This window comes from Accipiter gentilis, chromosome 32 (genome assembly GCF_929443795.1).
Source record: "Accipiter gentilis chromosome 32, bAccGen1.1, whole genome shotgun sequence".
Taxonomy (NCBI): domain Eukaryota; kingdom Metazoa; phylum Chordata; class Aves; order Accipitriformes; family Accipitridae; genus Astur; species Astur gentilis.
Window position 1 is genome coordinate 19,762,976 of NC_064911.1, and position 14,045 is coordinate 19,777,020.

The window sequence follows — 14,045 nt, forward strand, 5'->3', positions numbered from 1 at the left end:
AAAAACTTCAAGTGTATACTATCTGTAATATTACTGATGAAACTAATGGGAAAAATAGGAAAAAATGAGTACTAGAGGAAACATAATGATTTGTCCACTTAATATTTCAATTAACGTGGTTTAGATACCTGTAAAAAAAACAAAAACCCGGTGTGATGGGAATGATGGGTACCTGACATTATTATTAAAATAAGATATTCTGCACCAAATTGGTAAGATCAAATTGCTGTTATGGATGCCAGGTGGTGTGTTTTACATACACCTTATCCATGTGGGTCCAGTGCTAATCAGAAGGATAGATGGGAATAGCATTAGGTTTATTGTGCAGGTGCCCACGATGGTACAATTTTGCCAGGCTTTTGAGATAAATTGGATCTCTTGCAGTAAATATTAGAACCAAAATTTTAAAAAAATAAATAAATTTACAGTTCACATTAAGACTGTAGATCAATATACAGTTGTAGCATGTAAAGTGTAGGATATTCCCTGCTTCACAAAAAGTGGTTAATTGATTGTGGGTGGGATGTGGGCTACGTTTCTCAAGGTACTCCTTTCTTACAAAGGATTTAGTATGACTATATTTTCTCAGTGCCAATACCCTAACATATGCCACTACTTGCTACCTCTTGGTTCCTTCCAGTGCAGTTATTCATGGGTGTGTGTTACTAGTCAAGAAGTGAAATAATCCAATTTTTAAATTTTTTTTTTCTTTTAAAAAGCCTTCTTTAAACTGTCTTTTTGCCAGGAAAATTAAGTACTTGATTATATCCTAAGAGTGCGGTGGGTAATTTTTGATTGCTAGAAATATTGATGGTTGATTTCCTGTTTTGTAGTTTGACTTTTGTCTCAGAGGTTCTCTTGGTTCATATAGGGGACAGTTACGTACCACCTGCCTGATGCAGATTCTCTGATGTTTATCTGCTTTATGCTTATTTAGGAAACCTGTAGGATCCCTTTTGTGTTCCTGTCCATGTGACTTCAGGAAAACTGCTGGAACCCAGCTGTGTTTAAGCTGATTTCTACTAATTTAGTGAAATGTGGCAACAGGCTTAAAAGCTTTTGGGAGTCAGATTTGTAGCTAACTAAACATGACTCTTTCTGCTGGAAAACGGAATAGGAGGCGGAGTTTGAGTGGATTGGATGAGCATTTTGTAGGTTACCTTTATGAGGCTTGTATACCCTCCTTTCATGGGGTAAATTGATTGCTGATGTGCTTAGGTGTAAGTAGAAACTTTCTGTGGACCTTTTCTGTTATTTTTCTTATAGTTCTCTTGTGCTTTCATCTGAAATATATTCTACTTTTGGAGACAGAGTACTGGAAATAACCAGATCTTTGATCCATTCTGCTTCCTTAGTGTCCCACTATGGGAGGAGTGCAGTTACGAAGAATAATCAAGGTCTGGAGTCTCTGTCTTTGAATTAAACCAATCTGTACATGTGAAAGATAAATCCAGCCTTCTCCTATTCTGTATTCATCAGACTATTGTATCTAGTCCCAATCTGTTATGTCACTGAGACATGTCTTTGCTTCTATTTAAATACTGGAGGGAGTGTACGCCCAGCAAAACAGAACCTGTTTCATTCGCTCACCTCTTAAGCATGCTGCTGACCTCCTCACTCCACAGTGGTTTAAATATTGCCACTTCCAATAGGAACCTTTTGGCTTTACATTTTAACTCCTAAAGAAAGGCAGTACGCTTTGTAGACTTTCTGAATACACAGCTGCTTTCCATTTAATAGTATCATATACCAGCAAACCATAAATCATATATACATATTCTTCTTTACCTTACATGGCTCAGACTGTTCTGAGAAAAACAGGTTCTACCATCCAGTGATTCCTTTAGCATAATGATTGCTTGGGTAGACCTATTTAAAAAGATCTTGCTAATCCAGTGATCTGGCTCAGACATGACAGCATGGCGCACATGCTGATTTCTTGAGTTTGTTCCTAGTTCCAATAAAGTGTGTTTGGAATGCATTGCTTGAATTCAACTGAAAAGTAAGTGAAAGCAATGCAGAATTAAACAGGAAAACCAGATTGTACAAAACAGTTCATTTGTGTTGCAAAACTTTGCTGTGTTTTTCCTGGTGGACTGATATAATGTTGAAAAAAGTCAACGAGGTTAAAGATCAGAGCCTTTTTAAAAACAGAGGTTGAACATTCAATGTATTTGCCATGTTTGAAAATTAGAATTCATAAGTGGTTAGGATTTAATCTGTCACTTCATATAGAAGATTCTCCTCCAGCCATGTGTAAGCTGGAAGACTATATTAATCAGAAGTTGTTACAGAAAAATGCTAGGAAGGTTCCACACAAGAAGTCTGCTGAAAAACTGAACTGTGGGAAGGAAGGTGTAGAAGGAAGCTCAAATCTCTGAATCTCTGAGCAGCTTTTATTAACTTCCTGACATCTAGAATATATCTATCCATACATGCATGTAACTTTATTTTAAGTAAATTAAGTTCCGAAAAAATAGATTAATTAGGCTTTGTGTTCTTTAGAGAAGCAATGCACAAATGAACTTAAATTCTGCCTCCAGTGGTAATCAAAAATGTAACCATTTTTAAATGTTTCTCATTTGTTTCTAAAATCATATTGAATTGCTTTTAAACTTTAAGAGCAAACTAAGTATTAATCCCCCAGGTGATAGCCCATATCGTAAATTAGAAAATACATATTTTTCCTACAACTTGCTAATATTCATGCTTGTTGTGTAAGCAAGGTCATTCTAAGTCTTTCTGGGTAAAGTGTGTCTTAGAAATTCTCCGATTATACGAACACTGATGAGGAAAAGAAAGCGTTTGTTGACCAACAAGGTATTTAAGCTTTTTTAAAATCTTTATGGGTAAATTTCAAATTCAAAAATCTATTTCTGTCTGGCTTGTTAGAATAGTCCTTAGAAAAGTACAGAAGGTAGTAAATGCTGGATAATAAAATTAGCATTGTGTTCATAGTTTTTATAAGGTTATACTCTAGTTATAAATGTTCTTGAAGTAGTCATGGTAGAGTAAGGACTGACTTGCTACATAAGGTCCTGCTCTTAGGAATAACCTGTTTATCTGTTCTTGGTTGTGGCTTTTTGCTGTTCAGTCTTAATCAGCTTTAACTCTTTTGCTGAAGTTGTAGCAGTGGGAAAATAACATCTAGCTGTGTAGTAGTAAGGCTTCAAATGCTAGATTGTTTTATATATTTCGTACGGTGACTTCATCCAGTTTGATAATACATGAGGGTTAAAGCCAGAGTGGCATTGCATGCCAGCAATAAGCAGTCTTCTGTGTTTACTTTCAGTGACTTTTTTTTTTTTTTATAGAATATGGAGAAGAGAACACTTGATCCTGTACGGTAGCATGTTGTAAAAGTACACTGACAATGTATTTACCTCTGTACTTGTATTCAGCATTTCTAGTAACTTGCTGTGTCTGTTTCTTACAGAATGGACAGCAAATTGTGGATGAACCTATGGGAGAAGATGATATCAACCCACAAACTGTGAGTAAAAGATGGTTGTAATAAAGATAGATGGGACAATATTGTAGCACACTGATATCACTTAATTTACAGGCAGTTTGCCACTAATGTTTTGTTGTTTAGGTTTACTAGACTTGAGGTGCAGTCTAGGATCCTAAGATTTTTGAGATAAATTCTTTCTCACTGACTTGTCTGGTTCTGTATCCTACTATTTGTTCTGATGAACTTTTATGCTTTCCGTAGTAATTTTTGTACGATATAGGCTCTCCCTAGTATTTCTACTATGAGGTGGGCTTTCCTGTGGAAAGCACAAAGCTGAATATGGTAGAAGTTATAATTGGCTTGGAGAGTGAGAAGGTTTGATAGTAAGATGTGGCTAGTTAGAGTATTCCTGAATAGGAAGGGAGGTTGAGCACCTCTTTTCTTACCTTAGCAAACCTTGAAAACATGTAGTTCTTTTTTACTGTCCACTTTTCCTAGTGCCAGCAAGCAAAGCGCTTCCATCGGCTTCTGTTAGTCTCATCAGTGAATAGGTGAAAATATTTTACATCTAAAAAGTATGTTTTATTAATAATTAAGTTTCATTTGTGGTCATGTCACAACAAAGGATTATCTCATGGTTAAATTCCACACAGATTCAGTTGCAGACGCATGTGCGCTTACTGTATGAAATATGATTCTTTCAGCATGGGAGCATGCACCATAGCTTTTCCCCTTCTATTTTGATAAGCAACATGTAACAGCAGCCAGCACCTTTGTTTTTCCATACTGTCATGAGATTTCTTGGCAGTATCTGTCTGTGCCCTTTTTGTTGTTAGCATTAGTAATTTCTTATTTTCCTTATTGACCTGTGTAAAACTAGGTTACTTGCATAATAAATCTTCATTAGCCTGGAACATTCTTTCTACTCCCTTTTTCCACAGAACCAAGAAACCAAGATACAAAGTTCTAGGTCCTCTTCCTGGGCTTCCTGTTGAAAAGTTTAGATGTGTCACACTGGAGTGCATTCAAGAATAGCAAAGCTATTGCCTCCATTGAGGCCCAGGCATTTCTTAAGTCTTTCCTCTGTTGATGTGGATTCCACCTTTCCTCTTGTGATGCTAATTCTGTTCATTGGTTCAGAGCTGACAAAGTTAAGGGCTTCAGAAATGTTTGCATGGAGATACTCAAAGATGATAGCTGTAGGTATCGATTTAGAAGGTGACTTAAGACCCCTTCCCTGCCTCAGATAAGATGCTAAATGCTGAAACGTGCTTAGTGAAATTTTCATAGTGATGCAACAGCCAAAGGCAGAGGCTGAACTATTAATGTAGATCTTGAGTGTTTGCTGTAAATCAGATCTGGACAGTAAGCATTAGAGAGCCATGAACTAATGCACTGTGAATCACACATAGGAGTAGAGTGGTCACTCTGAGCTTGAACTAGCCAGTGAATGCAAAAAAACGGATACCTATCCCTTTTTTCTTCATTCCCCATAACTTTTTAAAATTTCAGTTATCTGTATATTCTAAAAGCTCATATCTCATATTCCTTTCTGCTTTCAGCTTTCAGTAGTCTTTCAGGGGAAGATCAAGGGTGAGGAAGGACTGTGAAGCTAGTTTCCATTGCTCTTGTAATTGAGAGGCATTAATCAAAGGAATTCTTCACCCAGGCTTCTTGAAAATGGAGATTGCTGCTAAAGAGAAGATCAGAGTCAGGAAGGTTCATTGATAATTTGTTTAAGTTCCTTACCTTCATGTCAAACTTGCAGTTTACAATATTTCATAATGTGAAGGTACCAGTGAGTTCAGGTTTCTTATTGTGATGCCTGTGACTTTTTCTCAGACATGAAGGCAACTTTAGTAGTTGTACTTTTGTGTCAGAGAGTACTAGCTGACTGTTAAGCCTGGCGATAAATGGCCTTACCAATAAAACACAATTTTTCAGCTCCACGTTTTGTTGGAGTTTAGAGTTCGTGTGCTGTATTGCATATTGTGCAGACTTCAGCTTGTGATTAGAAGGTCAAAGCTGTTTCCAGCATGGAAACATGTTTGCAGCATGGATATAATTGCAATGCCATAGCAGTTTCTCTCTCTGCTGAAGTTGTGGACAGAGGCAGTTTAGATAATGAGTGGAGTTGCCTTTTCTATGCTTGTCTTCAAACATACCAGTAACAGATGTAGCTCTTAAGCTGATATGAAAATTAGGAGATTAAAAGTCTGCACTATATATCTGCTCTTGGTTCTTCCTCAGAAAACACAAGGGTCTGCTGTCTTTAACAACAGGATGAAGAAATAAGGCAAGGGCTGACAGATGACTAAAGCAGTGCAGTGTTAAAGAGTAAGAAAGGAACAGTATTTATGCGGTTAGAAGGCAACACCAGAAGGAGATAATTTGTTCTAATATTCTGCATAACACAGACTATAGTGCTTAGTTGAATTCTTGTTTGAACTAGAACATCTCTTTTTGGTAAAGTGTTCAGTTTGGGTTTGGTTTGTTAATTTATTCTGACTAGTGTCCTTGCTTGATGATAATTTCCTTGTTTTGAGTCTGTAACTTCACCCTCTTCCTATGAGCTTTTTTGTTTTGTGTTTATCTGCTAAAATTGTATTCTTTATCTATTGTATTGGGTTTACATTACAAGGTTTCAGTAGTGGGGGGGCGACCCACCATGTCAGACAGAGCCAGTTTCAGCTGGCTCCAAAATGGAGACTGTCAACTACGCTGGTGGCATGCCTCTGTGTTAACATGCTTGCAAAAGTGTAAAAAAACCCTGTGCAGCAGCTGTGAGAGTAAGGAGTGAGAACATGTGAGAGCAACAGCCCTGCAGACCCCCAGGTCAGTGCAGAAGGAGGGGAGGAGATGCTCCTGGCGCCGGAGCAGAGATTCCCCTGCAGCCCGTGGGGAAGACCACGGTGAGGCAGGCTGTCCCCCTGCAGCCCAGGGAGGTCCTCGGGGGAGCAGATCTCCACCTGCAGCCCGGGGAGAGAGGACCCCACGCCAGAGCAGGGGGATGCCCGAAGATGGCAGTGATGCCATGGGAAGCCCACGCTGGAGCAGGCTCCTGGCAGGACCTGTGTAGAGAGGAGCCCACGCTGGAGCAGGTTTGCTGGCAGGACTTGTGACCCCACGGGGGACCCACGCTGGAGCAGTCTGTGCCTGAAGAACCGGGCTCCATGGAAAGGACCCACACTGGAGCAGTTTGAAGAACTGTAGCTCATGAGAAGGAGCCACGCTAGAGCAGGGCAAAACTGTGAAGAAGCAGCAGCAGACAGTGTGCAGACAAGCTGACTGCAATTCCCGTTCCCCATCCCACCGGCGCTGCTTGCGGGGGAGGAGGTAGAAGAGCAGGGAACAAAGGAGTGAAGTTGAGCCTGAGAAGAAGGGGATGGTGGGAGGAAAGGTGGTTTTAGTTTTGTCCTTGTTTCTCATGATCCTACTCTATTTTTAATTGGCAATAAATTAAATAAATTTTCCCCAAGTTGAGACTGTTTTGCCCATGATGGTAATTGGTGAGCGATCTCCCTATTCTTATCTTCACCCATGAGCTTTTCTTCACCTTATTTTTTCCCCCTGCCCTGTTGAGGAGGGGGAGTGAGAGGGTGGCTGGATGGGTGTCTGCCAGCTAGCCAAGGTTAACCCACCGCAACTATCAAATTTCTCTTTCAGTATTTGATAACTGCAGGATTACTTACAAGTAGTTTCCTGTATTTTCTTCCGACATTCCCAAACTGCTGCTTTTTTTGGGAGCAACCCATTTTAACACAGTATGACCATCAAAAAATTAAAACATTTCTCTAATACTCTTTCTGTCATGCTTGAGCTACTTAGTTAAGAATTTTTTAGCTTTTTAATGCCTCAGACCGGTATTTTAGGAACCTATTTTGCATTTATTTCTGGGTTGTGGTGAGTAAAAAGTTGTGAATAATGATATAAAATAATGTAGAGTTGTTTTTTTTAACAAAAAATGACTACGGCTGCTCAGTCAGTTATAGCTGGAAGCTAGCCTTTGCTGTCTGTCAGCTAATAAAATACTGCATCAGCTGGGATGTGATATTCTTTCAGTGCTTCATATTTGTTTTGGTGCAAGATACCACTGAAACTCATTTAAGTTCTTCTGTTTAACTTTGCACTGAAATGGACTTAGAGCACTTATGTGGTCACTGGCAATTTATGAAATTTCTCAGCTGTAACTGAGGACACGAGAGTAAACAGGCCTAGCGTGTACTAGCACATGAGGTAAGAAGACAAAATATTTCAGTAGGTAAGGGATGCAGGTTCAAGATAGTGAGTTGCTATAGTTCTGTGGAGATAGAGACAGGTGAAAACTTGAAATACTGCATCTTTTTGCTGTGTTAAGTGTTTGGCTAGCGTGCTGATAATGCAAATTAGATAAGAAATTTAAAATAAATATTTAAGCCTAACAGTTCTATCTACATAGGAAGTCTCTAGTATTCTGCATATCAAAAGATAAATTTCCTTTTTTTTTTTTTTTTTTTTTAACATCCCTTTTCTTTTGGTCAAAAGTAAAGTTAATTGCCAGGAGAGTCTGAGTTGCAGAGCTTTGATTCAAATTTGGTAGTTTGTTTTAAGAAAAGCAGGAGCTATAATGGTACATATCTGTTTCTGAGGAGTCCAAGATGCTGTATGGTTAAAAGTCTCGCTCCTCTTAAAAGAGGAACCATTCAGTGTTCTAGTTTTATTACAATGACTATACTGGTTATATCTGACTCTATAGCTTGCTGTCACATTTTTTAGCTGATACATCTCAGATGATCTGGGTCCAGCAGGAAATAAATGTAAGAACAAGTAAACAACTGGCTGAAGCTTGACCTAATGCAAAAGCTTAAGTGAACATTACTGAAAGAGGTGAAGCTATTTTTAAAGCCTTTTATTTGCTGCCTTTCTCACTCTTGTACTGTCTACTGTTGCTTTCTGTAGCTCTGTGTCAATAGAGATTGAGTAAATGAACTGAGCAAATTAATTGTTTTGAGCTCTTACAATCATGATGCATGCTTTACTAGTTAAATCTAACCAGAAACTACAGCTAGTCCAGCAAGTAGCTTCCCATTTTGTATATATGTGAAGAGCATATCATGTGTGCTGTGTTCTTTGTTATGTTCTGTTACGTGGATTCAATTTAGCTGTTAAAACACTTAATACAACTGTATTACCATCACACTCTACGTAAGTTTAAGCATAATAATAAACATACAAAAATACTAGGTTCCAAAAATTTGTGAAAAGTTGTTCTCGTAATACTTTGTAAATTGCAGAAAAACTCATGTATTTTTCTTTTTGGTAACCTGCTAGGACTGAAGATTACTTTTTTCAGTACAGGCAGGGGTGGAACCTATTCAGGCTCAACCAACTGGGATGAAAAAGTAAACTCTCTCTCCAATGGAGGTGGTTGGGTAATATTGTTACACCTCTTGTATGCTTTGGTAAAACTTTAAACAAAACCCCACTTTTAAATAAGAAGAATTAAAGTATAAAGCAGTATATTAAAATATGCTGATCTGGATGATGATGAACTAAATGTCAGTAGCTGTCATCCTGTTACTAAAAATATATAACAAAGCTAAGTAAGACTGTAGTCAGTGGGTAGTCAAAAGGTAGTGTAAGAAATGCTTGCAAAGAAAAAGTCAGTAGTTAAAAATGAGTTTTTCATTTATTTTTCCTTAGTAGAATTTAAATAAAACATCTGTTTGCAGTCAGAAGAGATGAAAATTATGACCTTTGTCTTCTCAATCAGTGTTTTAATAGAAGAGTTTGTAAGGAAAGTGTGATCTTAGAAAAGGCTTTAAGATACGTTAGAAAAATAATTTGAAGTATGTGGACCATATAGTCTCTTCGGCAAAATACTGAACTTGATCAGCCAATTATACGTAGTAATAATGTTGAGATTCTGTATTGTACGTGAACGTATACTGTGCAATTTACCATGATTCTATAAAACACTGGTCAACCTCGGGAGGGCAGGCAGGGAGGTGTTGAGGTAAGGACAGGGAGATCACTTAGTCATGGGCAAAACAGCCCCCTGTCACTCAGGCAATAATACTAAAACCGGAGTAATCTGGGGTAATCTTGTTTGTTGTGTCACCACCCATGAAAATAATGAAAGATAAGAATGTTAAAATGAAATAATTCAGAAAAAAAAAAAAGGCATAATTAAACTGAGAAATGTTTAGATTTTAAAACATTTGGGAGAGGCTTTTGCTGATTTTTAGTTTCACCTTGATTTTTAATGTTATAGCATTGTACTAGTGAGAACTCTTAGTTTCAAAAACTTTGCATTTTGGCAGGTTGAAGCACTGTTTCGGGACTGCTCCAAACTTCTTTTGGTTGTTGCTGTTTGGGTGCTCAGTAACAGTTTCCTATTAAAAGAATAATCGTGTGTTAACATGACAACAAACATATTTCTGTGATTGTTTTGATATGTTTGTTTTCCTTTTGCTGGTGTAACCTTTACATTTCCATTTTCTGTGTGTGTATTTTTGTCAGTTTTTTGACATAAGTTTTTGGCTCTGTAGTACAGGTTGTAAGACATAGCTAGAATTTCTTAAATTTTACAGAAAAGTTTGGGTTCACAAGTATTTGTAGACCACTGAGTTTGGGATTTCTCATTTTTTACAGACTGATACTTAATTTTAGCTGAAACAGCCACTTGTATACCTTATCAGTAGTAAACCAGTGACAATTTAATGTTTTTGCAGTTTTGAAAGATGAGGTATACAGTCAGGTTATTCTTTTCACATTGCTTACGCATTCTTGAATGTGTGATTATGGCCTGTTTATATGGAAATCAAACTGAGGAAGCTTTCTTTACAGCCATAACAATGCAATTGTTTGAAACCATAATATTACATAATTCGGTATAACACCATGTTCTTTGTTATGAAGTCATCGTTCTGTTAAAGCCAGCCGATAACCTGGCCATATAATGAGACAGTGTCCACTATGTAATGGAGTGAAGGAAACAACCTGGGTTACAAATACTGAACTCGGAGTTTAAGGTGGTCCATAATTCTTACATTCCTTCTAAAGTATTCTACTAAATATAGTTAAACATACATATACATGTATTTAGTTCTATTTTACAATCAAATAACTTGATTCTTGAACAAATAAGTTTCCCAAGCAAACCATTTATGTCTGTAAATTTTGAATCCAGTTATTACCTTCTTAATGCCCAGATTTTCCTCTGTAAAGGCAGAATTCCTTTTTTTTTTTTCTCTCTAATGTAGTGAAATTGGAAGTTCATTATCTTCCAAAGCACTGTGCTGTGCTGCAACTTGGATGAATTTTGCTAGAAACTTAAAGTGAAGTGCATGCATCTTACCTGTGTAAGAATGGACTTGGTGGTCCTTGCATAAGAAATTACAGCATCCTTCTAAACAGTGCAAAGCTTTTAGTCTGAGATGTTAACTGTTGGATATCAAATCCATATAAAGAAGGCAAGCCATGGATTATTTTTTTCCCCCAAGATGTCATCAGGTGTTGAGGAAAGATTACAGCAAAACTCTTGCACTGATGTCTTCTAATGGATTTTCTGAGTGGCTTATTTCGCACTTAGTGTCTTAGGTGCAGCATGCTGTCTGGATCTTGGTCAGAAAATTGAGTAATTTGAGAGTGTAAGCAACATTAGAAGTCAAGCTGCTTACTTGTTACATGAAGAGAAAACAGATGGTAGCCCTGAAAAGCCTGTAAACTAGCAGATGGAAACTGCCACACCCCCTGATTAATAGAATATTGCTTCTTTGGCTATACAAACATATTTATTATGAAAAGAAGTATATTATTCAGCTTCTGAAAACTCCAAAAAGTAGCGCTCTGTTCCTCAACTGTTGACCTTCATCAAATGAGGGCTTTTCATTCCTTTTGTGTACTCCATCTTTGTTTTTTCCAGATAATTGAAGGCAATCTGTACTACAGAGCCTTGCTTGTCTAGCAGCATAAAGACTTAATTTGCATTATTATACTTCTCGGACTGACAGTATAGGAAGATTGTCAGTCCACCTAATGGACTCCACTTAAATGAAATGCTTCAACTTTTTCTGGTTATGTGTAAAAGTGAGCATCCCACTGTGGTGTGTACGTTTTAATTAATCAAAGCTGTGGATTCCCTCATGTTCTATACTGCTTTGAGGGTTCCTCCAGCATCCTTCCGTGCTCCTGCTATCTGTGGCGGCTGTGAGCCCCATTCTCTTGAATGTCTGGACAGCAAGTCTGATGACATTTTCTCTTCATTTTTGAAAATTCAGAGCATCCAATTTAAAAGAAGAGGAGGGGAAGATGGGAGATGAGCTCACTTTATATTTCTGTACTGGAGGAGGAAATGCATTGTGCAAGTGGAGTTCTGCAATTGACAGAACGGTCACTGACGGGCATAGCAAATCCCTTTTGTTTTGGAGGCAGTTGTGTTTCGTGGTAAACATGCATAATACAAATCTTTATCAAGGACTTTGAGGTAAGGGGAGCAATTTGCTGGAGCAACTTGTCCTTGTTATCACAGACTTCCCTGTTGGGGATTGCTGCCCTCTAACCTGTCTCCTCATACGAAGGAATATTTAAAAGGGCAAGCTCTTTTCTTAGAGATTCTCAAAATGAATTATGTAGCATATATCTTAATGTTTCTGGTTGGCTGGTAGTGCTCTTTGGGAACCATGCAGGCTTTATTCTCCCAGAACACAAGAAATTTCTTCCACCTGCTGCAGACCCATGCCAGTTATAGGAGAACTATTGTTGTGAAGTAACCCCGCTGACCCCTGAACATTGTGCTTTGTACTTCATTGGGAGGTCACATAAAAGGTTTGGGAGAGCAGTAGTCAGTAATTGTACAAATGTTGCGGTTGAAATGCCTTATTCCTGTCACCCTTAGGAGATACAGCTTATCTGCAGCAGAATACACTCATGCCCTTACAGCAAAAAGAGAAGAAAATGCTTATTTACCCACAGTATCTTTTCATCTTTAAAGAACATTGTAGTTAGTGTAGGTCTTACCACTTACTCTCCATTTCTGCTTTTCGCTCTCCTTGCTACCGTAGAATTTAATTTAGCGATCTGGAGACTACTGCTCACTCTGCTTTTATGCATTCATACGTGTTCTTGACAAGGTAAGGCAGAGCGTTTGGATGGTCTCCCATTTATTTATTTAAATTTGTTTTAAGTCTTCAAAGTGTAAACAACTATATTGCTGTTAAACTGCAGTTTTCGAGATATTTCAGTTTTGAGGGGGAAGTAGCTGGAGGTTTAAAACAATTGAAGAGTGGAAAGCTTCAAGTAATTTTTGTACTTGAAGTAATTTTATGAAATACTTGAAATCCTTGTGTTGCAGTAACCTCCTTGTGTTCAAGAAGCTTTGCTTATCCCGAAACAAATACCAAATCTCTTTTCATGCTGTGTTACTGCTGTTGTAGTAGACACTGTTTCTTCCAAGAAGGCTATAAATAACACTGTAAGACTGTAAAAAGTACATTGTAATTGAGGACTCAAGGTGTAGTAGTAGTAGTTACTGAATCCCTGTGTAATCTATAATAATAATTGTGTATATTCAGTACATAGCATTTGAAAGAACTGTCCCCGAGGAAGTGACATAAATAAAGACCCAGAGGAGTACAAGAGAACACAAAAAAGGCACATTTTTGCTTGAGGGGTCCTGATAAAGCCAGGGTCTTTATTTCATCTCTGCATTTGGGCAAGAGGGTCTTTGCTCATGCTGGGGAGCCGTATAATCCAGGTTTTAAAGGCAAAGTTAGAAACCGATACTGCAGACAGCCAGGATGTGGTAATAGAGATAGAAGCAACATATTCTGTCACTTAAATAAATTACTGGCTTTGCCTTCTGAAGAGGAATAAAAATCTAAAAAAAATTGCAGTAATCCAGATATTTGTTAGAACCCAATCAAAGGGGGTAGTTTGGAGGGTTTGTTTGTTCTAATGTCTTGTGCAGGAAGAAGTATGGTATTTTGCTATATGTTTCCTTTGGTACAGAGACACTAAATGGAATCACCTGGATCTGTTTATAGCTGAGAACTTGTATATGCCTTTGACTAGATGTTGTTACTTGCCTTTATTTATTTGTTCATTGCTTGAAGAAAAACAGTCTTGCTCTGTATTTTAATGGAGCATGCACTGTGTCATTCAGTGATTTTAATAAATATCAAAAAAGCTGAAGATGCTGTCAATATTCAGAAAATTAAAAACTTCATCTCTAGCTGTTCAAAGTAATTAGATTGAATTCTAATTCTTAGAAACATTTGAAGGGTTTTTTTTAAACATTGAAAGAAAGCTTAGGTATTTTTATTACTTTAAGAAATTTTTCACTCTCTACAAAGCAGTATAATATTGGTGCATATGTCAGACATTCAAGCTGGGCGATCCAATTGAAATAATTTCTGCAGTCTGTCTTGGCCTAACCTCTATAACATCTGTGTAGCATTTTCTATGTGCAGGATTTCAAAGGGCTATGTGCAACGTCAGTTTGGTCCTCTAACAACTCTAGTAAATAAAAATAGTCATTAAGCATACGCATACTGCATTCTCTACATTGAAGTCTAAAAAGTAGTGATACATGATATGTTAAAATATTTTG

At 37.7% G+C, this 14,045-nt stretch overlaps 1 protein-coding gene across 8 annotated transcripts in view; it reads left to right on the plus strand.

Moving 5' to 3' along the window:
* Positions 1–14,045, plus strand: part of RPS6KA3 (ribosomal protein S6 kinase A3) — a 79,510-nt gene that overhangs the window by 8,703 nt on the left and 56,762 nt on the right. For all 8 annotated transcript variants that reach the window (XR_007510264.1, XM_049834726.1, XM_049834725.1 and 5 more), the window contains one exon: positions 3,437–3,493. Coding sequence is in view for 7 of the 8 variants with exons in the window: in XM_049834726.1 (XP_049690683.1) it covers positions 3,437–3,493 (57 nt within the window). In the remaining variant the exon portion in view is untranslated. The remainder of the gene's footprint in view (positions 1–3,436; positions 3,494–14,045) is intronic.